General features: G+C 44.0%; 1 protein-coding gene across 1 annotated transcript in view; it reads right to left on the bottom strand.

Moving 5' to 3' along the window:
* The window catches only part of LOC310866480 (5-hydroxytryptamine receptor 2A-like), a gene marked incomplete at its 3' end in the record, with an annotated part of 55,279 nt that overhangs the window by 28,508 nt on the left and 1,325 nt on the right, over window positions 1–25,446 (bottom strand). Inside the window, exon 2 of the mRNA XM_083776101.1 lies at window positions 24,990–25,446. This exon is cut by the window's right edge and continues 98 nt beyond it. Within this exon, the coding sequence (XP_083632227.1) occupies window positions 24,990–25,446 (457 nt within the window). The remainder of the gene's footprint in view (window positions 1–24,989) is intronic.

The following is a 25,446-nucleotide window of genomic DNA, read 5'->3' as shown; positions in this document are numbered from 1 at the left end:
TCTTTGGAAGATGTGCTTTCCATTTCATCACAATGTGGACATGTAGCCTAACGTCACCGCAGATCTCTGTTGTTATAGGCAACGGTTCCTGACGTCATGACGTCGGATCAGAGCTCAATCGGTAGTGAGTCATTCAGTAGTACAGTAAAATATGGATGTTAATTCCCTGACTATATACTGTGTGCGTGTGTGTTTATGTATATATATATATATAGCATCAAAGCATCATTTAGTCCAAGGGCTTACATCGCCCTGGGAGGCTAGTTGGCATTTCATGTTTCAATTAGAGGAGCTCACCTCTCAAGTCTACAACTGGGAACAGAGAAGGAGAGCTATCTATGCCTCCTTGCTCCACACATGGGTCTCGTTATCTTGAGTACTGTACTGTACTGTACTGTACTGTACTGTACTGTACTGTACTGTACTGTACTGTACTGTACTGTACTGTACACGATGTATGTTGCTGGAGTGGACCCCCTCAAAAACGAGATGATGCATCTCAAGGGGATATCCTTTCTCAATAAAGGTACATATATATATATCAGGGGTACTCAACTGGCGGACCGTGGTCCGCGACCGGACCGCGGACCACCTCTTTGTGGACCACCCAAAAAAAAAAAAAAAAAAAGTTAATAATATAAATAACATCAGATGGTACATTTCTCATGTGAAATTGCTGCAAAGGCCCCCAAAATGTCCCCCAAGGGCCCCCAAAATTCTGGCGCGCGCTATGCACGCGTGCAGTGTGGCCTGCCAGGGCGTATAACTCCCGGCCTGATTTGGAGTTCCACTCCGGGCCTGCACTCTGCACCCCATTATTGGTTGGGTGGAAGGCGATCTGATTTGTATAAGCTTGGCTTGACCATACTAAACGGGCATAGAGCCCCGCTCTCCGATAGATGCCGCGCATGGGACCGGACCTCGGTCTTATTCAAAAAAATATTTGTGGACCTTCATCATTTCTAGTTGAGGACCCCTGATATATATATACACAGTATATATGGTGGTGGGACTGTTGGGTGGTCGTCAATGAGAAGGCAACATAGGCAAAGTAGCAGCTCAGAAAGTGTCACCTTGCACCGCATTCTGAGCTTGTACATTGGGGCTCTATTTCCGTCCACGCCAAACCCCTTATCCCTAAACTACTTTTCCTTTTATTTTTACTATTTTGGAAAACATTTTTGAATAGTTAAAATAGCCAATAAATAGCCAATAAAATAGCCAATCTAAATCGTCTATTTTAACTTTTCAAAAATGTTTTTCAAAATAGCAAAAAAGGCAAAGTATAGTTTAGGGATAAGGGGTTCAGCATGGACTAAAATAGAGCCCCTAATTTACAGTATGGACTTTCTTCGATTTTCTTCATGAAATTACATTCAAAATGTAGTCCCGGCAGAATAGTTGGGGAGCGGCGCACTGTGTGGCCCTGGTCTTTCCCTAATGGGACTGATCGTGGGTCGCTGCTGGGGTCGTAAGTCGAGACTTGATGACCTCGGCTGGGTCACCCGAGTGAGGGGTATGATGTTGCGAGACCCGAAACCCCGATGACCTTCGGCTACATCACTGAGGAAACGTCCCAGGTGCATCCATGCGATTTTTGTTTTGTTCTTGAATGCGCCGAATGCGAACGAAAATAAAAGCCTGGGTTCCGAGGCGAGGTGTAAAGTGGTTACATTCTAACCCAATCCAAGGGATGACAGGTTACGTTTTAAGCACTATAACCCCCAAAGAGTTAAAAAACAAAAACAATAGAAACGCTGGCCACTGGTCTGCGTTTACTTTCTATTGTAGTGTACTGGATTGTGTTTTAATTAGCATTCTGTACACATGGAGCTGTGCAGTAGCTTAAAATTGGGGCATTCGGGTATGTGCGCCAACTCACTCGTGTTGATTGATGACCACCGACATCAACAACGTGGTCAGTTTAATCCAAAGTTCACGTCATTCATCCTTGTTGCACATCATGCCGCTGCTCTCTTGGTGAGGCTACTCCATGTCCTCCCATGACCCCTGCTTGCATCTGTTCAGTTCTATGCACAACAGATTATTCCCTGCTGGCGTCTTTATCTTTATCTTTATCATGCAAAAATGGCACAACATTATGCAAATATAACTACTAAAAATGGTACTATGGCAGTTACTATACCGTTGTTGTTCTAAGAAGGGTCGAACTTAATGAGTGAGACAGTGACTGACGTTAATTAACTGGCAAGCAATCCTTGTTTATATTTAATGATCTATAAAGCTTATTAGGCTAGTTCTGAATAGTCATTCTAAAGTTTCTCGTTATCCACACTCGTGTGCATGCAAGCATGACCTCGTTGGTGTCTCTAGGATTGCTGCCAAATCCACTTTCATTTGAAACACATCATTTAAAACACTCAAATTGGAGGCAATTAGATGAAAGTTTGATATCACAAGAACCCACTGTCAAAAGAGCCCCGCTTTGATGAACACTGTATCTGTCTAATTCCGCTACCTCTTGTTCCACAGTTAGCAGGCTAATCCTTCCATTATATAAAATGATTTCTTGATGAAACTCCACTTCATTTCTCTTCACCGGTTATGTCTTCTCATTATCTCGTTTTAATGTCCACCGGCCTCAACCGGCCTTACTGGGAGCGAGAGCAAGAGACATTATTTATGTCCTCCGCTATCAACAGTGTGAACAGAATGTGCTTGTGGTGCCGCAGACTCGAAACACATACAAGGATTTATGACTTATACTAGAAGCAACCAACCCTGTCCAGATGTTCAACGAGTCGTGTACAGTAGAGTTATATATCATCGGTCACCCTTGTGAGTGCCGTGCAGAGTGTTGGGCTGGCCAGATGGCGTCTGTGTGAAACTAATGTGTGGTTTACTGTACAATAGGCTGCAACTGAGAGCATCATGTACGCCACGTTTATCAAAAATCACTACTTACTACGCCCTTTTATAACCACTTAATCCCCCCTATTCGTCCCCAGCAGGGACCAATCAACCCGTCCCAGGGCCGGGGCACTACACCAGATCAAAGGGCTCTGTGCATGTGCATGCAGATTCACGCGCACGTAACACAATCAAGAACATCCCCTTTTCTTGCGTCTGCGCGTCCAGTGAATGAACGCACGCACGTGCGTTCAGCACACCGCCACGGCCACGCACGTGGCCACCGCCAGCACGATCGCTGCTGCTCCCCCGACTGGATCTACTATTTCCGAGGCTCCTCCCACTGAATGGTTAAGAAAACAACAGTGTTGGACGACCAAAAACACTATAGTGGGGGTTTGTGTGTTGCCTTACATTGACCTATGTCTATGGATACGGTTTTGATGACAGCAACCACTGTACCTATTTGAAATAGTCCCGCACAGGGCTGTGGGCCCTTTGTGCTTATACGCTTATAAGGCCTGTCTGTTCCCCTCTACTCCAAACGTCCAAAACGTCCTAGGAATACCTATTCTGGCTGAAACATTCACCCCAGAATAGGGACGCTATAGTGTTTGCAGTGAGGAATATTTAGAACTCATAATTCTACATGTTTATTTATTCTTGGCCATTATTTAGTCGGATGCTCAGCTCATCCTCTTGTCACCTGGGGGTGTTGTCGGCCTGAGAGCCTCTCAGCCGGGACCCCTAGGGTGATGGCTTGTTTATACCATTCTGACCTGAGATCAGATTCTAAAAATGTCTATTACATCCTGACAGTTTCATTATTAACCCATTCTGACCTGAGATCAGATTCTAAAAGTGTCTTTGATTTTTAAAAAATAGCAGACCTACAAGCTCGTATCGCGCCACTCGGTGGCGCGATATGAGGTTGTAGATCTGCTATTTTTCAATAGCTAAAGCATAACATGATGCTAACACCAAAATGGGTTCCCGTTCAGAATGGGTTAAACTGTGCCTTTTGTTCTGTTTGTTCCTGTATCATACCATCTTATCTGTACTAAAGGAGTTTGTTGAAACAGACTGTAGGATGAAAAGGATTTATCTTTCAACTGTATGCATTTTCTATCCACACCCATACTGTATGTAAACTGCTTAAAAAGCTAACCAGAATGTAGAACACTTTGTCGGTTGGGCGGTTAGCCATGATTGTGTGGGAGCACGTCGGCCACTTTGCTGGCTGGCATGAGGCTCTGCGGTTGTGCTTTGTCTCTGATCTAAAATAAACGACCGAGGAACATCACTCCATCTGCTGTCTGCCGTGTCTCAAACTTTCTCCAATTAGTGCTCTCTCGGTTTTCAGTATTCTATGCATGGTAGGGACTAGGGTGTCCTGTAAAATAATATACCGCAGCAGAAATGAATGTACGACATAGAAGGTGCTGTATGGGTTGGACCCTTTGCACATTTGTGTCTCAAATGGTTTGTGTCAAGTGTCTCAAATGCTGATGGTGCGCCTTCTTAAAGATGTGCTGTGATTTTTTTTTCCACCCCACACGGATCCATCTTTAACATGTTTTTAATTTCCATCTTGTGGGAATCCATCCATGGGTTTCTTTAGGCTCCAGTACAGTATAAGCGTTTAAGCCTGCCCTTAGGTCTTACTGCAAGTTCCATCTTCAAGGGGAGGATGAAACATGCAAAGCATGTACATGTATAATATGTGAATTACTTTAGCTTGTTCCCTAAAACGCTCAATTATAAGCCACTCAGAATATCTACGCCTGTACCTCCCACGTTGCACAACCATATAGCTTAAACTTTAAGCTTTAAAGCATGGTAGACCTATCTATCTCTCCACATTGGACAGCAATATGTACAAATTATGCCAAGATACTGCTTTGATCAAATCCAAAAATCAAGCTTGTTTTGCGTCTTTTGCCCTTTGACACAGCTTTTAATTGGCTGTATATGGGACATTTTGTCTACATGGTATATATAAAAATATGCGTTAGAATATCTAATTATATCCAAAAAAAGGAGTTTCTATCATGTTCCACTAAAGAGATATTGGCAGTTTTAGATGGATTGGTCAGATTGGTCATGCTATTTATAGATGGCAAAATATCCACAGTGGTACATGTGAGAAACTTTTTTGCAGGCTCTTTTAAATGGCTTCCAACACAAAAACTAAACATTTGATCAACTCAGTTAATTTTTTTCCTGCAAGTCAAGGTCTTTCGTTGTCACACATTATACACAACAGATAATTTTCAATAAATCATTCAAAAATGCCATAGAGAATCCTATCAACTACATTGAAATGCCTTGGATCTGGCAAAGAGTTCAGACCCCTACGCCTTCATGCAGCATGCCTCCTGTGAGTACTTCCACATTTCGTATATACGTGCAAACACGGCGAAGCTAAGCTGTCCAGATGAAGTGTGTCAGACGCTTGCCTCATGCACCACAACTCTTGTGACAGAGAGCGAGACGAAAGGAGACCCGGATCAAAGCCCGTTTTTTAACGTTGACGTGAACACCAAACACATGACATGGTGTCTGATGAGAGAGTCTGGAAGGTTCCAGGGTCAATTAGCAGTATATATAGGTAGGCAGGCTCTTTCATGCCTTGCTTTTTAGATGACATTTTGGCATTTCCATGCTTTAGTCAGACAGATACAGGGATAGGAGATGTGGACGGTACATGGACAGGGCAGTGACATGCAGCAAAAGCTGACCGCGAATCAAACAGTGACGCTGTCAGGCATTTAAGCCCATGTGGCACATGATCTAACCACTCAGCTATCAAGTCGCCCACTCTTTCATGCCTTTCTTCTTATATTCACTTTCAACATGGCAGTATAATTCTACAAAAAATGTCTGAATTATTTTGAAAAAAGTTTCTATATGTACCCAGATGACGGGACAATATATTATACACAGATATAACTGAGATTCTGAACAAAGAACCGAAAACTGCACCGGAATGGGTTATCGACAGCAAATGTAGTGCATTAAAAAAACAAAAAGCCTTGCATTTGGCACAAATCAGGCTCCAAGTTCTAAAGATTGAGCAGGTGGATGAAACAAAGCTCCCGGGTGTCATCCAGTGCAGGAGTATTCAACTGGCAGCCCGTGGGGCACCCCCTTGTGACCCCCCCCCCCCCCCCCCCCCCCCCTCCCAAAAAAAAAGGAAAATAATGAAAGTGTTGTGTGCGATATGAAGTGTGAGATTACCATAATGACAGTAATCGTTAATCATTCTCTGGTCACTTTAGACTAGAGCACTGCAGAGATTACATTGCAGAATAGTACACGCTACCCAAATTCAAAACAGACGTTTTTAGAACCTTCAATAAAATTGCACATTTGTCTCTTTCAGATCTTTTCCTCTATGTACGTATGTATACCAGCTACTGTAGAGGCTAGTGAGCATGGATAAATATATCTAAAGCTTTAATCAATTATTAATTGCATTGAATAATACATTATTGTAACCATTCTGTGGTAAAAAAATAATAATAACCCTCATAACTATGGTGGTAGTTTGTAGTTGGTCTCCCTGATCTTGAATTGATACAGTAAATTATGATTGCATGGAAGTCTGCTCAAACTGGGCTTTCTGTTATTATAACTACAATAGAAAGGAACATTACAGAGCAAGGCATTAAGGAACCAATACATACATGAATGAATGGTTTATTTTGATCTTTTGATCTTTTTCAGTGCAATCTTACAAGAATATTTTTTCTTTTCACGTGATCGAAAAGGTATAGGTAGCTTATACAGTAGCTTACAAGTAAGACACGCAAACGCGGGAAGCGAACACAGCTCGTAAATGGCAATAACAATTAGAATAAATTACATACTTTTTTAAGGTTTTCTTTTTAAACTTCACTTTTTTGTGTTTTTTTAAGATTTTATTTTTAAGTTAAGTTTTTTTAAGTTTAAGTGTTTTTAAAGTTTTTTTTTTAAGTTAAGTTTTTTTGTGTTTTTTTAAGTTTTTAAGTTTTTATTTTGAAGTTAAGTTTTTTCATTTTAAGTTAAGTTTTTTTTTTTAAGTTAAGTTGTGTGTGTGTGTGTGTGTGTGTGTGTGTGTGTGTGTGTGTGTGTGTGTGTGTGTGTGTGTGTGTGTGTGTGTGTGTGTGTGTGTGAGGGTGTGTGTGTGTGTGTGTGTGTGTGTGAGTGCGTGCGTGTGTGTGTTTTGTGTGATACAGCTGCGCCCTCTGGTGGCGGGCGGGTGGTGTAACAGCGGGACAGACACACACAGACATTCAGCCCTTGCTGTCATAGTTAGTGCTCATTGCGTTCGCAATTAATGCCTATCATTACGTTTTCTTTACAAGAAGATGTACAAAGAAACATAAGACAATCAACAAAACAAAACTTTCTCCAGTGCTTAAATATATTTTACACTATATTCACACTAAACAGTACAGTAAATGTTCAATTTGTCTCTGTTTCAATAAACCGATGAAGCTGAAAGTTGTGTTTTTTTTTAAGCGAAATGCAAACGGCTCATTATTTCCAAATAATGAGGCCAGTGGATATACTGTAGCCTGCTGGCTAATAAATGGAGACACAAAGCACACCTCAGCATACCGCAGATAGGCTACTGTACACTCGCTGTATACAGCTAATGAGGAACACAACAATAGACCCATCATAACTGTTGTCTTCGCATAACTTTGTCCTACGTACGTCAAAGTATAAACAATTTCTACTGCAAGGTTATATATCCTGTCATTCAATCTACCTTCTAATCAGGGCTGTTTTATAGACATTGGAAACCATAACTACTCGGGTCCATTAAATTGGAGTAGTAGAGGCTTTAGAAAAAAGTTCTCCACCAAACATATACATACACCCTGCTGTATATCAACATCACTTAGAGAAAGCAGTCTTATGAGTTTATTTAATCAGGTGCAGCCATTTTCAGAAGGGTTTCAATTATTGACTAGAAAAGTGGGGCAGCCCGCAGTCGATAGCAATTTCTTATTGAAGAATTTATGTGGGTGAATTTCTTCGTTAAATTGCTTTTTCAATGTCTGACAAGCTTATATTAAAATGTATGACTCATGCAAAATTGAACATCTGTTGGCACTTGGCAGAGAGAACAAAGAAAAAAAAAAACTTTGTAAAGTGTAAAGTTCGATGAGAATGAGCGAGTGGGTGAATGTAATGAAGACTTTGATTGGACCCGACATAATTCTCAAGTCATCCTATATTGATGGCATGTGACCAGACGTTTGATGTGACAGAGGTATACCCTTTACGCCTTCATTTCCCAATATACAACCACGGCCATCCTGGAATGCGGTGCCGTTCTCAAACCCATGACCAGTTCATGTGTGAAGTAACTAAGTACATTTACAAGTATTTGCACTACACCTCAGATCCAAATATTGTACTTTTACTCCACTACATGTGGTAAAAGTACTGCCATGCCTCAAAGTGCCCTTTCCCCTCTGTGGGATGTCAAAAAATAATTTGACATTGATTTGGAGTATCTGCCGATACCGATTTTTGCCGATCCGATATTAATATTTTCATAGAACACTTAGGCCATATCACAATAGTACAATATCCCAAATCAGAGACAATATCCAGTCTAATATCATGATATGGATTTAATATTAATTCTAGCGATGTTCCGATCAATTTATTTTGCTCCCGATCCAATTCCAATCACTTGAAAAAGATTCGATCGGCCCCAATTTCTGATCACATGACCGGATCGGGACAACCCTAATTGTAATGAGAACATATTGCTTATTTTACTGTCCAATGACATGGGCCACATTATCTTGCTCCATTAGCGTAAGATATCAAATGTAGGCCCATACTACATTTCTGGTGTGAAATGGCACAAGGGACGGACCCCACAAAAAGACCACCCCCAAAAATTGGCGATTGCACATACTTCCCCCGTCAGCATAACCTGACGCTGCCAGATCCAAGAAGCTTGCTACACAAATTTGTTTCACAGCTTATTGGGATCTGGGATTGCGGAAGCAAATTCGATGACGGGGCTGTTCCTTTTTTTCAAGATACTTGGTAGATGATTGGATGGGACCGTCTGTCTATCACCGTGTGGGCGTGCAAACACAACCAATCATATTGACGTGTCTAGATAGCTTCACATCCGGTTTCGCACATATCCCGCCCTTAGCTCACGCTGATTGGTCCGGTACGGAACGGATTTTTGTCAGCTCAACTCCCTGAGAGATCCCAGATGAAGGCTGTGTTGGGGAACATGGTTACCCAATACTGCCCTCATCTGGCAGCGTCAGGTTACCGTCAGCATGGGTACCCCCGAAACGTCAAATACTGTAGGTCGCATCTGGTCGCATGCTGACAATTGTTCCTAATAATTATGTGTATGCAATACCATTAATTTACCACATGAGCCCTATTCTGGCCGTGTCATAATAGACTAACATTTGAAAACAGACAAGTATGTTCCAAAAATAGACGAACAGTCAGGCAAAATATAGGAAAACATTTGGTGATGATAGGTGAACATTCAGTGAAAATCCTGTGAAAACAGCAGATCCACAAGCTCACAGATGTTCTATTTTCGATATTGAATTAGCAAGGTATTTGAAGGTGCACTGTGTGTATAGGGTATTTAAGTCGTTAATTGTGTCTGCAGCTACACTACGCTACCTATGGCTGTCAACCCCACCTCTCTCTCTCTCTCTCTCTCTCTCTCTCTCTCTCTCTCTCTCTCTCTCTCTCTCTCTCTCTCTCTCTCTGGAGAACTGTAACTTCTATTCGGTCTGTTTATCATGGCTGTCTCTCTCTCTCTGTTGTCTCTATCGAGACCTGCTGACTCCCGCTATGCACTGTCAAGCATCTGGCCCAGGGTCCCATCTTGATCATTAATGGTTAATTTTGTATGCCTTTGTTTGCTTTGCTCGTGTGTGTGTGTTTTGTGATTTTCTGTCAATAGAGGTTAATTTGGATGGCCTCCTTAGTCCTTACCGCCTGTCCGCCTGATCACTGCCTTGCTTCTGTGTGGGAGAGAACCATAGACTGTAAAAAATATGGACAAAGAGTTCCCCGGGTCTAACATGAACGTAAAATGAAGCCTGAAATCCCTTGCATTCTAATGCACTGTAAATCGCCATCTTTCTAGATCCGTTTTGGACCAGCTGGCCATTGGCTGGCTCCGTTTGGGTCCAGCTGGCCATTGGCTGCCCAGACAACGAGGCGGGACTTCCCACCTTCTTCTCCGTTGGTTTTTATTTTGACTCGAGTGGGAGGAGAAGACTCTTGAGTGGGAGGGGAATCCCGATCATAGACGGTAACGGTAGCCACGCCCCTCAGAACATACGCGACTTTATGGTCATTATTTTAATTAATGGGACCATAATTTTCCAAAAAGAATATTATGACATTAGAAATGAGACTTTAAACTAGTGACTGGAAGAAGAAAGTATTCATGACCATGTTTATTAAGGTAATACAGTCTAGGTGAAGTTGGGCCAAAATACATGGGCCTCTATGGAGCTATGGGTCCAGTCCAGCGCCACAACAGGCCATTATATGAACTACCGATTTCAAATGAGGCTTCACGAAATATCTGGCTGACTGCCCCCCTGGAGAGAACACAGAAAGCGTGCCTTCTGTGTGCTCTCACTGCAACATATCATATATAGAGTGGGAAGACCTTCTCCCAGCCTGAACACTAAACGTACAGGCACAATGCTGATTGACATTTAACCCAAAAGGGTGAAATCCCAAAGCATGGACTGTGCAAGGACCTGTTGTGATTGTCCATAGCTGTGAGTGGCAGTCGGGGAAAACACCCTCGCCAGTACATTATTTACTATTCTCTGCCTATCGGGTCGCAACTCGAAAGGCCCTGAGTCGGATATAAGCGAACATCGCAACTTAACGACACGGTAACTCGCTCGCTTTAGCTTGCTCTGTGGTGTCTCCCGTGGCTCAAGTTCGCTTGAGACGGTGGGCCTCCGTTGCGGTCTAGTCCAAAGAGTTAGAGCCTGCAGTTGTTGTAGGCGAGAGGGGGATGCACATGCTGACTAGACATACCAACTGACCGACATGAGAGGGGGATGCACATGCTGACTAGACATACCAACTGACCGACATGAGAGGGGGATGCACATGCTGACTAGACATACCAACTGACCGACATGCGGAAACAAAGGGTGGACATGCGGTGGAACATGCGCTGCTCCCGTGCTTGCGGTTATAGGGTTACAGGTAGGTTAGGGTTTGAGGTATAGCTGGTCGGTCTAATGACAGTTGGACCAATAGTATGTCTAAACTAAAGCCGATAAGATGGTTCTGTACACAGTGGGGAACTCATGTTTTTGTATTGTCTTGGTGTTATGTTTTTTCTGTACTATGTGTTGTTTTTGTTGTTGGTGTTGAACAGACCTGTGAAGATGAATATCCTTCGGGACAATAAAGATTATCATTATGTACCCGGCGAGAGGCACTTCTGCGTTGGGCATGGTTATAGCACAGCCCGTTTAGCACAACCTGTGCTAAACTAATTTAGAACGTCGTCCCCAAATTACAATGCGACCATATGAATCCCAGTGAGACAAACTTGATGATTTGCGGATTGCGGGTCTCGATAAAGAATCCGAGAAGAATCAGAAACATACAATTGTTAAGAGCATGATGCCATACTGTAGGCCTGGCATGTGATGAATGATTTCACATACATGTACTGTAGGCCTGTCACACTGTATAACAGTAATGATAAGTATATTTACTTAAGTATTTGTACTTTACTTGAGTATTTCCAATTTCCATTACTTTTGCTTCTACTCCACTACCTCTCTGATCCAAATATATTCACATTTTGGCCTTTTGAAAACAGCCAATCTACAAGTTCACAATGCGTCGCATCGCGACGCATTGTGAACTTGTAGAGTGGCTGTTTAAAAAAATATTTGTATACATTTTAAAACTTGTGAAATTGGACCTTCTGCAAAATGAGTACTTTCACTCTTGGTTCATTAAGACACTCCAGCTCAGGATTAACCATTTAATTGAGTTTCATAAGACTACAGTACCCATGGTGCATTGCTGAAGGAGACTTCCTGGATTCTCCACACGGTCAACAAACAATTGAGTGTGAGAATATACCAATGTTATTTAATGCCACAAGAATAATTGATCACCTTCATCGCCATAATTATCACATGGAGAAGATTAATAGCAGTGCACCTGGCATGATAGATCCTTGAAGACAATCACTGTTGTATGAGCTGAGCAGCTAAATTCGTTCCCCGATGTGGACTATGATTTTAGTTATACGGATACCTTTTATGGACTTAAAAGCAGCAACATTGAAACCATGACACCCATGATGCTGTTTAGCATTCCACCCGATCTTCCAACCACACACAACTGCTACTCGTCAGAAAGACAGACTCCAAACACGATCCGTGACTATACTGGTGAGTTGTGGCAACAAGATTGGTGAAAAGTTTAGCTGGAACAGATCAGCTACTGTACATGTGGCCAACAAATGTGAAATTTGAACGCTGACGTCTGAACAACCACTGTGTCAGCTAGTATGTAGATTTGTAGAGTGAGAACAGATAATTAATGACTTAGAAGACCTAGTGAAATGAAAGTTTTCCACACTTTTAGACCATATCCGTGGTCATCATATGGACATACCGAACAATGGATGCCACAACAACGAGAACATGACAGTTTTTGTGTATTTTTATATCATAAAAATCAAAGTTTAATTACTTCCTTTGAACGAAAGCGATGACGTGATGACGTGCCGTGCATGAATACAAATTAAACTTGATTTCATTCACCTGGCCTGTTTTATTCCCATTGCTGCGTCATCCTCCAATCTCATTCAAGATGGCATCCAGACAGGGTATTACTCATTTTTAAACTTAATCGGCTATGGGACCATAGGCGTATGCAGAGTGGTTTCTTTACAAAGTGACGGCAGAAAAGCCAGGGGATTTATTTTTTTCCTAACCTGTACACAACCTATACATATTTTAGCGTGATGATTAAGTTGAAAACGAGTAATACACTGTCTGGATGTCATCTTCCGGATTAAAAAACGGAGGATTTCTCTAATCAGTAGCAGCTGTGTTTGGAAGACGTGCACCAATGGGAATCAAATGGGTGAGATCACAATGGTTTGCTTGCAGTTCTGTTTGTCTCTGAGGGCCACCTGACCTGACTCCGCCAAATGGGGCGAACTTGAGTTCACAAGTTCACCATACTGTGAAACAAGTGTGATGATGCAAGCTTATAATCCTTCCATCTGGCGGAGTCTGGTTACCAATTCTGGACGGGACATCTTCTGGTGTTTCAAGGATTATGTTATACTTTAGCTATTGAAAATTAGCAGATCTACAAGCTCATAGCGCGCCACCGAGTGCTGCGCTACGAGCTGGTAGATGTAATCTTTGAATATATATTCTTTCGGAGCGAATGTTTTTAACTCAAATCTTTTCTTCTGGGAGGGTCCCTGAAACAACATATTTCCAGATGGGGGGCCAATTACATATACTTTTGGGGGTCGTTGACAGGAAATCGTTTGAGAACGACTGACATAGAAACATAGGTTTTTCAAGAAAACTGTCAGGATTTAGAAGATATTTGTAGAATCGTCCTCAGGTCTAAATGGGTTAAGTCAGGTTAAGTCAACCAGGAGAGGAAAGTGCTGCTTGAAACTATACTTTCAACCTGGCATGAATAATGTGGGCATTACGACAGTTACTGTACGCACTGTACGTATCGTAGGCACGCATAGACCATACATACTGTACATGCATACATTAGGTATGCAGTCTAGTCTAACTTGGACTCAGGGGGGTTGACGCCTCTGCCTTGCATAGTCCTCAGTGAATAGGCATGTTGCCCTTCACTGGTAACCTTACTTTTGAATTATTTTTAAATATATGAAGGTATTGTAGGCTGGGATTTTACAAAAAAGCCCCCCTTTTACATACATACATACATACATCTCAGAAGTTTAAGCAGTTTTTAAGGAGCCACTTTTAGGCCAGTGCGTGCTTTTGCCTTTTGCCAAGGTGTAGAACATAATTGGATACTTTGCTGCAATCAAGGTGTCTGATTGGAGTCACAAAGACGCTCACATTTCAAAGACGTTGCAGGTTCATAATTAAACATGACCAAGGTTTTAACTTTTTTATGAGGTGTTGACGAGAGTACAGCCGACGGCTATCATCAATCACCATGCAACAACACTCTCCTTCTCTCTTTCTGTCTCACAGCCTATCTTTTCCCCCTCTCTGTCTCACTCATGCACTCACTCACGCAAGAACATACGCACGGCACGCACGCCCGCACACGCACACACACACACACGACTCTAATTCCCAAACCGTCTCAATCACTCTTGCACTGAGCCTCTCTTGTCCGCGGAGTTATGTAAGACTCCACTTTTTGGAGCACTTTGAGCTGAGCAAGAGTTATTTAACGTTATTAAGTCTCAATACAAAATATCAGCCCAGAGGATTTGTAACTGCAATTTCCTCGTGTCATGGCTGTGCCTCCTAATCTGACTCTGCCAGATGGAGGAGATGCTTGCTTCACAATCACATTTGTTTCACAGCCTTCCGGATGAGTATGGCATTTCTTCACTTGTTTCCAGAATAAAGGACAATTTTCCAATTTTAACGCGATATAGGAAATACAATTGCAACCGGCGCTTCTCGATGGCGTCAAAGCCAGTCTCGCCTAGTTCCCGCCCATACCTGCCGCTGATTGGTTCGTCCCAGGCACGGGCCGGTTCAACGCCAATCCCAGATGGAGGCTGTTTCGTGAACTTGTGAACTCAATACCGCCCCCATCTGGCGGTGTCCAGTTGGGCTGGTCCAGCATGGCCGTCTGATTAATCTTTTTTGGCTATCTTTTATTTGCCATGCCCTCTTTGATGTCACGTGGATTTTGACGCCATTAAAACTGTTTAAGTGCCAAAACCTTAATCCCGTCTTCTAGACGTCTTTGCAATGAGTGCCAAGGCCGACAAGACGTAATTTACAATTATTTCTTTTTCCACTTTTTTTTTAAAACGCCCTCTCTTTTTTTATAATGGGTGAATTGCCACTCAGAGCCTAAACTGGTGACCACCAGGTGGCACTGAAGGAGTTAAGGTTTCCTATTGCCATAGTTAAGCTCCCGGAGTTAAATTGTAATGACCTCACGCGGAGCGGCTCCAAATGGGACTGTTATGGGACTTGCTCTGGGAACAACAAGCCAAACATGAAACAGAACACAGGCCTCCTCGCGGTCTCCCTCAAACCGCACCGCTGCGTCACAACAAACGCAACCCTTTGAAAGGCAACACGGTTGTAGTGTGTCTCTCCTGTCATAGCACCCTCAGAGAGGTACACCAAGTTTTACTTGGGGCGGTGGGAGGGGGGGGGGGGGTTGCAGGCGAGTGGGACTGAAGTGATTGACAGACGAGAGGCGTCATTACTTCAGCCTTGCTATCAAAAGGCAGAGGGAGGGAGGGAGGGAGGGAGGGAGAGTGGCGGGTGGTGGAAGTGGAATATGCTCCATATATGACAGTTTCACACACTAGCAAACCTACAGGCTGTGCCCCCCCCCCCCCCCCCCCCCAATTTTGAGTATTTCCAATACTTTTACTTATACTCGAATAAACCTCAGAGGCAAATAGTGTGCTTTTACTCCGCTATATTTATTTGAAAACTTCAGTTACTAGTTACTTTGGAGATTTTGATTATTATTTCAAAGCACACACACCCCCCCCCCCCCCCCCCCCGGGGCACATTGCATAGCACATTGCATCCTATCGGTTGCGATAAACGAGAGAGGCCACAGTGAAAAAACAGCACAGAGGGCCTTGAGAGAGACCATCGCAGCAGCACAGAACGTATTTCCAACCGCAAGTATCCATATCCCTTTAATCAACTTCTCAAATGACCTCTCACACAAGGATAAAGGAAACTTAAGAGAGTTAAATCGCAATATTCTAAAAGGCCATGGCCATAGTTTCCTCCCGAAATTGGATGAAAGGGACTTTAAAGTGGGTCCTGATGACATACATTGGAAAAAAGAGACAGGCAAAGCAATGCTTGAAAATTGGCTTACTAGTTTAAACTTATTGACCCCATAAACCAAGAAAGGAGGGGGAGTAAGTCAAACATAATTAATCTGTCCCATTACTTCCAACCAGATCAACACCAGACCGAACTGCTGGAAAAGGGACTTTCATTTGTTCCAACTCTGGACATCTACAAACAACAAACCAACAGCTTAAAGAAAGACCTTTCCCAGTATCACCTTTCCCAGTATCAGACTGAAACTAGCCACACACTTTGGAAGGGACCAGGGAAGAGAAATACAACCGTTCCGACCAGGTTCAAACTGGGAACCTGCAGAGACGATGCTCCCTACCAGCCTTAAACAACTAATCGAGAAGGACATGAATACGGTAAAACGCATACCAGGACACATTAAGGAAAAAGATAATCTCACAATAGAACAAACCAGGGCACTTGGGGAACTAATCGACAACAAACAAATCGTAATCAAGCCAGCAGACAAAGGCTCCTGCATAGTAATTATGGACAGACACCAATACCTGTTAGAAGGTGAGAGACAGCTCAACAATCAGGATCATTATAGGCAATTAGACCAACCAACTTAGGACAGGACAGCCCACGAGCTAGGATATTTGATCTTTTACCAAAAATACATTCATGGACAATACCATATGAAATTCCACCCGGGAGACCAATTGTGTCGGACTGTGGCAGGGAGACTTATCAGACAGCAGAGTTTATTGAATACTTCCTAAACCCACTTTCGATAAAACACCCCAGTTTTATAAAAGACACTTACGATTTTGTGGACAAAATTAAAGTCATTATAGTAGGAAGGGAGGCCTTTCTGTTTTCGATAGATATAGACAGCCTCTACACAAACATTGAGACAGAAGCAGGCCTACTAGCAGTTAAATAAGTCTTTAGTAAATACCCAGACACAAATCGACCAGAGGAGGAATTACTTCAATTACTATAGACTTAAATCTAACCCAGAATGACTTTTCCTTTAACAACAAGTTTTATTTACAAATCAAAGGGACGGCCATGGGAAAGCGATTTGCACCATCTTATGCAAACATTTACATGAGCATATGGGAGCAGACAGCACTAGAAAAATGCACAAACCAACACATTATTATAGGTTTCTGGATGATATATTTGGAATATGGGAACATAGCAAGGAAGAATTCCAGGAATTTATTGATGTTCTAAATAGCCATCATAGATCCATAACGATAAAATTTGTGACACACACTGAAAGGATTGACTTTCTTGATGTAACAATCTTCAAGGGCCCAAACTTTAACACAAATGGGAAACTAGACTTAAAAGTATTCTTTAAAGAAACAGACACCCACGCCACGTTGCGAACCCTTTGCACGCCCTGCACGACGGACGTTTTTGCGATGACGTCATCAAAACACGTCTCATATCCCATTCTGTCCCGTGGATTGCCCATATGACTGGAAACCGCAGCGGAAGTGTTCTACAATTAAATGCAGTTGGAATTATATTAAAAGGGTTACTTTTCAGGATTCCAATAAAAAAATAGCAAAGAATAGTTCAGTATTTCAATTCAAGTTCACAGTCGCAGTGCGACGCGTCTTGAGCTTGTAGATCTGCTATTTTTGCTACGACAGAAACATGTGTGGCGTGAGTGTGGAAACATAGAGGCCCTCTCCATCGTCACGGCTGCCCAGCCCTGTAGATGTCTCAATAGAAGGGTAGGGACTAGGGAGACCACTCTGTGGATGTAGTTTATTATTGTATCTGCATACAGATCGCTTATAATAGGCTCCATGTGGATTAGCTTTGTGCACCCTGAGTTACGAATGAATGAATGAACACAGATGTGTGTGTGTGTGTGTGTGTGTGTGTGTGTGTGTGTGTGTGTGTGTGTGTGTGTGTGTGTGTGTGTGTGTGTGTGTGTGCGTGCGTGCGCTCGCAAACACAGCTTTGTTCTCCAGTGTTGCTGCTGGTGACCATGCAGACGACTCCAACCATAACACAGTTAATCAGGAGACGGACTGATTACCAAGCAGCTGAATTACATAAACTCTCTCTGCGTGCGCTCACGCACACGCGCACACGCACACACGCACGCACGCGCGCACACACACACACACACGCACACACACACACACACACACACACACACACACACACACACACACACACACACCCACATGGTGAATGTATGCTTCTCTTCAGTTAATCTGGCCAGAGAGGCACAAACCAAAAAGCTGCTTAAATAGGGACAGTTATGCTGTTTGAAGTTAGAGCCTCCTTTGCAGAAAAATGGCTCGATGCATAAAATATGTTATGTTAACTTATTACATGCACGGCTTGGTTGAATGCTTGATCCTGATTGGTCAATCACCAAACTCAGTGGCCTGTTATTTCTGGATAATGACTGCTCCGCTCTATAACGGAGCACCTGCTGTGCCCCGCTGATGTACTGCTGTTTCCAACATGACAGCCATGTAAACACACACACAATGTCATTTACACAGCTTGGTCGTCCAACAGTTTGTTCCTCGGTGGGAGGTGACCCAGAAATAGCAGATCCAGCGTGGGGAGCAGCCTTTAATATAACTCTTAAAGGGAGCAGAGGCGATAGTGCTGGCGGTGCGCTGAACGCACGCACGTTCATTCACTTGGCGCGCCAACGCAAAAGAAGTGCATGCGAATCAGAGGCCTTTTGATTTGGCGTAGTGCCAGGGCCCTCGGAGGGGTCGATTCGGCACTGGGCATTAGGAAGTTATAGGAACCCATTATACGACAGGAGCTGATTCTGAATGTTGAGAAGGCTGAATTAACCCATTCTGACCTGAGATCAGAGTCATACGAGGTTTCCACTGGACACACACTGGTCTGATTAACCCATTCTGACCTGAGATCAGATTCTGGAAATGTCAGTCGCTCTTCGATTTTTCAAAAATAGCAGACCTACAAGCTCGTATCGCGCCACTCGGTGGCGCGATACGAGCTTGTAGATCTGCTATTTTTCAATAGCTAAAGCATAACATGATGCCGACACCAAAATTGGTGCCCGTTCAGAATGGGTTATAGGAACCCATTATACGACAGGAGCTGATTCTGAATTTTGAGAAGGCTGAATTAAATCCTCAAAAGATGCATTGGCAGTAAAAAAGAGCTGGATATGTGTCACGATTACTTATTTCAAGATCAGTGAGTTGAGCCTCTGGATTTGACATTTCACCGTTCTGAAATCGAGCCAAACATGAGGGGAATCAGACGGTATATTATGATCAGAGGGATTCACAGACACACTCACTCTTTGAGTCATAGCATGAGAAACTCATCATCATTCAGAAGACCTTAAGGCCGGCAGTGGAAATGAAAAATATGTGTTTCACACTTGTCAAGCATATCCGTGGTCATAATAGAGATATACTGTAATACAGTAGAGCCAGAACGGAAAAATATACTTTTGTCTGTATTTCTTTTTACATCAAAACAATACCTGAAAGCATTGGCTATCCTAGCGGGGAGCGTAGGGGGGGGTGTAGGCGAGAGTCCATGTTTGCAGCCGAGCCATCTTAAAACCTTGCTGTAAAGGGGGAAAGAATTGGCCTTGACATATTGGAGGAGACACCCGACTGTCTGTCCCCTTGCTAAGGGGATCCAATAGGATCTACGCACATACGCCATTTTGGAAATAACTCTTCCTATTTCCGGGCCTTTTCCAATGATACTAATGAAGGCTCTGTTCCATGTTGGCTCACTGGAAACACTCTGCTACACCCAGTGGGTCTCAAAGTGTCCTTGAGTGCGTTCCCAAATGGCCCCATACGGATGTGTAACTCTGAGGGTGTACAGAAATGGACCCAAATGGGTCCATCTCAGAGTCATGGGGGTCCTTGAAATTAACCCATTCTGAACGGGGACCCATTTTGGTGTTAGCATCATGTTATGCTTTAGCTATTGAAAAATAGCAGATCTACAAGCTCATATCGCGCCACCGAGTGGCGCGATACGAGCTTGTAGGTCTGCTATTTTTTTTTTTAATCGAAGAACGACTGACATTTTTTTAATCTGATCTCAGGTCAGAATGGGTTAATCAGACCAGTGTGTGTCCAGTGGAAACCTCGTATGAATCTGATCTCAGGTCAGAATGGGTTAAACAAAGTTTGAGAACCACTGTACACAGAATGGAACAGAGCCTTCATTAGTACCATCCGTAACACCTGTAGAAGAGTTATTTCCAAAATGCCATACTGTACAGTATGTATATGTATATATATATATATATATACTGTACAGTATGTGCATAGAGCCTGAGTTGGAAGGACTAGAATACAAGCGGTAGTTGGGAACTGGCTCAACAAATAAAATTGGGTGTAACAAGGAAAAAGACGGAACAAATTAACAAATTAATAAAAACTTTTTTTTTTAAAGTTGAGGGCGTCGTTCTCGATGTCGTCCCTAATCTCGTCTTTAACCTCACGTGTGACCAGCCGTGGTCTCGTTCCATGACGGTGCTCACAGCGACCCCTATATGTGAGGATATCGTGCTCCGGTCGTCAGGTTATAAGCAGGGCTGCACATAAGCGGTGCGCCACGGCGCATGCGTCGTCAAAATTCAAAATGCGCTGTCAATCAAGCGCCGGGAAGCGCTTCTGCGTACCAACAGCTGGGGCCGCCCAGAATGATTATTATGGCCAGATTACACACTAGTAAATTCTGTGGCGAGAGCATTTCCCACCGACTGCCACTCAAAGTGGCTACTGGCCAATCACAGCACGTCTTGCGAGAGTGCACTGGCCAATTGTGGCCAATCACAGCGCATTCTTACTCCAACGAGGGAGGTTCCAAACCATGAATGCTGCTGGATTTTTCTACGGAGAAAGTTACCTGACACATTATTCTTACAGTATTACAGCCAAACTCTCGTCAAAATGTCCAAGAAGCAAGCGCCATTAAGTAACTATTTTGGTGTTCCAGCACTACCACCTCCAAAGAGACGCCAAACGGAACCACCACCTGAACCGCACAGAAAACGTGTGTTTGCGGAAAAGTGGTTGGATGATGTCGGCTGGCTCCAAACTAATGCTGAGCGCAGCGAGATGTGGTGCAAACTATGCCGTGAGCATCGATAAGAACTGCACCTTTTATACAGGGATAAATAATTTCAGTCACCCAGCTTTTGATAAGCACGAGAAAGCAAAGAGCACGTAGTTGAAAAAATGTATAACTATCATAACAATAGTGGAGTGGGAGGAGTGCAAAGCATTGCGGAATGGCACTGCTGCTGCACAACATGAAGCTTATCAACATGACAACAGCGTGTCCCGACATACTATTATCATAAAGTCGGGTAGTGTACACTGTTTATTTTGCACCGAGGAGCCATGTGTGTCTGACTGTCTGACTCTGTGTTGACTGTGTACTGTACGTCGCCTCGGCTAAAAACAAGAGGGAAGCCTGACGTATGCTTCGCCGTACGACGTGTCGTATGTTAAACAAATAGCTGATCTGCAAGCTCACAACGTGTCACCTCCGCAACACGTTGTGAGCTAGTAGATCGGCTATTTAAATAAAAAAATTAAAAAGTATCTAAATATTGCTTTGATGCTCATATTATCCGTAGGAAGTATTAAGAAGTTTGTATTAGAATATGCATATAGGGCTGGAATACACATGGACCTATAGCTGCAATTTGCAACTCTAGATTTTTTTTAAATAATGGGATGAATCTAGAGTTGCAATACCCTCCATTGACTCCCCACTCATCCAATAAATATTGTTTTGCTATAAGTTATTCATCCCTCTTTTATCAATCCGGCGAGACGGGTCGCCGCATTTTAGGAGCACCAAGTAACTCCTCCAGGTGCTCCTCTGAGTACTAGACCAAAAAAGTTGTGTGCAGCCCTGGTTATAAGGTCCCTGCACACAGAGTGTGTTTTTCAGATTTTTAGCTGCGTTTCTCCATCGGGTTTTCCGAAAAACGCGTCCAGTGTGCAACCACCTTTAGGCCTATAGATCCTAATCCATTGGAGCCTATCATAGGCCATCTGTATAAAGGTAGAGTATGCAGATACAACAATAAGTACATCCGCAGAGTGGTCGGAGGTGGTCTCCCTACACTTCTATTGAGACATCCCTACACTTCTATTGAGACATCTAGATGCATAGATGGGGCGGCGGTGGCTCAGGGGTAGAGTGGCTGGATGGTAACCGCAAGGTTGCCATGAGTTCGAACCCGGCTCCCCCAGAGTTAGTGCGGAAGTGTCCTTGAGCAAGACACTGAACCCCTAATTGCTCCCGATGTGCTAGTTGGTGCCTTGCATGGTTTCCGCTGCCATCGGTGTATGAATGTGTGTGTGTGAATGGGTGAATGTAATGCACAATCTCTGTAAAGCGCCTTGGATAAAGGCGCTATATAAATGCACCATTTACCATTTACATCTAGATGCATTCATGAGCACACTGTGGTCAGAGTATAGCCACACCATGTACCGAGGAGAGCTCACGTCATCGGTCCGCCTAATGACTTCCACCGTCGTTTCCTCATTGAAGGGGGGAGGGGGGGGGGGGGGGGGGGTTGTTGTCCAATAAGATCCTCTGGCCGCGCTCCTCATTCCCACTAATTTGCCACACTCGTTCTCATGCAAATGAGCACCTCTTCTTTGTGTGGACGGAGCGTTCTGCTCCTTACGGGATAAATGACTTGTGACATTTACGACGGATGCCAAGAGGGGAGAGAGCAAGTACGAGCGAGGTGTGGAAAACAGTGGAAAGACAATGGAAAGTATGGCGTGTTCATGCTGGAGATGAGAGAGAGGGAGAGACGGAGACAGAGCTAGTGGAAAGTGGAAACCATATGACTGTCGAGAGGGGCTTAGGCAGCATGGAGGCACATGTTCCCCTAAAAGACACATCCTCTATTCATTAAGTGGATTAACTATTAATTATTCCCCGTGTTCTTCCACTCTGTTATTACCCACATGCGTAATAAACTATCCAAGACTTTCCATTCCAGCGTTAATTCTGCAGAATTAGAGTGGACTTCTAGGAAAAGATTTTTTTTTAATTTCAACCTCGAGGTAATTCTACATGTCATGAACAATTACGCAAGCGATGCTAAAAAGGAGGAGGAAACGCATCAAAAGCACTGAGAGCTATACGGTCCTCAGTGCACTCCTATCGATAAACGAGGAATCTTGCCCAAAATAAATTTTATTTTATTTTCGGAATGCAATCAATAAAAAAATAATCAATTTTAAAATAATGTAATCCATAAAATCTGCAAAAAAAAACATAGAAATAGTAGCTCTACAAGCTCACAATGCATTGCATCATGAGCTTATGTCTATACGACAAAGGATATACAATAGGCTTTAGTGGTTTCTCTAGTAATTTATCGGGGTGAACTGTCGATCGAAACGATTATCCCAAATAAGCCCAACACTCTTCTCCATTATTTGATTAATCCAAAAAGTAACATCATCAAGAATAAGGACGAAGAAGATAATCCATATCGTTGCATCCTTACTAGTCCCCCGGGTGGTAACTGCTGTTCCCCTTGGCTCCCTATAGTCCCCCGGGTGTTAACTGCTGTCCTGCCTGGCTGGAACAATGCGGGCCTAGATTTAATTTAATTTGATGTCACGCTCAGTTTCAGTCAGCAGATGGTTTAAGTCACCGTGCAGATCAGGGTCAATAATCCTTCTACACGATCCAGAAGATATGACTCATAATACTCACCGTCTGTGGATGGCTGCTCAGCCTGAGCGTATAAGCTGAGCGGGAGCTGCGCTCGTATGAAACATGTCCTGGACTCGTGTACGACGCATTATCGCTCTCTCTACAATAGAACTATAAGTGAACCATGCTGTGTGCCGTGGAACTTTTTCACTGCTTCTCAGAAACAGAGGTTCTCAGAAACAGATGTGGACCCGGCTCAGGAGGTAGCAAACCTTATAGTTCTATAGGGAACCAGAATTTAGAACTTGAGAACTTACTTACTTTAAAACATTTCCGTTGATACGCGTCGTAGTCGTAGATCGGCTATTTTCATGCTATGGTGACAGGTTGAATGTTATGGTAGATGACAGGGTGGATGCTATGGTAGCAGGGTGGATGCTATGGTAGCAGGGTGGATGCTATGGTAGCAGGGTGGATGCTATGGTAGCAGGGTGGATGCTATGGTAGCAGGGTGGATGCTATGGTAGCAGGGTGGATGCTATGGTAGCAGGGTGGATGCTATGGTAGCAGGGTGGATGCTATGGTAGCAGGGTGGATGCTATGGCAGTGGGGTGGATGCTATGGTGACAGGTTGAATGTTATGGTAGATGACAGGGTGGATGCTATGGTAGCAGGGTGGATGCTATGGTAGCAGGGTGGATGCTATGGTGACAGGTTGAATGTTATGGTAGATGACAGGGTGGATGCTATGGTAGCAGGGTGGATGCTATGGTAGCAGGGTGGATGCTATGGTAGCAGGGTGGATGCTATGGTAGTGGGGTGGATGCTATGGTAGTGGGGTGGATGCTATGGTAGTGGGGTGGATGCTATGGTAGCAGGGTGGATGCTATGGTAGCAGGGTGGATGCTATGGTAGCGGGGTGGATGCTATGGTAGCAGGGTGGATGCTATGGTAGCAGGGTGGATGCTATGGTAGCAGGGTGGATGCTATGGTAGCAGGGTGGATGCTATGGTAGCGGGGTGGATGCTATGGTAGCGGGGTGGATGCTATGGTAGCAGGGTGGATGCTATGGTAGCAGGGTGGATGCTATGGTAGTGGGGTGGATGCTATGGTAGTGGGGTGGATCAAGCTCCAGTCCAGTGAAATTGAAGACGACAGACGATCTACAATCTCACAGGCAGCGCATCGCAACAACATCGCAATGCGTGGTCATCTTCTAAATCCGCCATTTTCAGCTTGTGGCACCACAAAGCCAAAGCATATATTTTCTAATGGGGGTCCGCGGGGCTATTTAGTATCAATTTGGGGGTCCTTGTCATGAAAAAGTTTGGGAACCACTGCACTGAAGCAAGCATCACGCTCGGCGTGCAGGACTCAACTCACCGTAGAGGATGGTCACCATGGAGATGGGCATGACCAGCATGCCCAGGAGCATGTCGGCGGCCGCCAGCGACATCAGGAAGTAGTTGGTGGCGTTCTGGAGCTTCTTCTCGAGGGACACGGCCAGAATGACCAGGATGTTTCCCGTCACCGTCACGGCGATGACCAGAAGGATGAGCAACGCCACCCAGTTCTTCTCCGCCGCGGCGGTTCTGGGCCCGGGAGACCGCACGCCTTCCCCCTCGGCGTAACCGGCTCCCACGTTGTAGCGAGACCAGTTTCCGAACTCCGGATCGACGGGGCTGACGCGAACGAGGTCATTGCCATCGTAGCACAGGCTCGTGACGTTGAGGAAGCGCCTGCCGTTCGGGAGCGCCGCGTCATCGGCGGCGTAACCACGAGGGGGCCAGGATTCGGCTTCGACGGGCAGAATGGCGACGGCGCTGACGGCAGTGGAGAT

The sequence above is a fragment of the Protomyctophum parallelum genome (genome assembly GCF_964188405.1).
Source record: "Protomyctophum parallelum genome assembly, chromosome: 11".
Taxonomy (NCBI): Eukaryota; Metazoa; Chordata; class Actinopteri; order Myctophiformes; family Myctophidae; genus Protomyctophum; species Protomyctophum parallelum.
The sequence above is the reverse complement of the archived record's forward strand: the minus strand, read 5'-3'. Positions and strand labels throughout refer to the sequence as shown.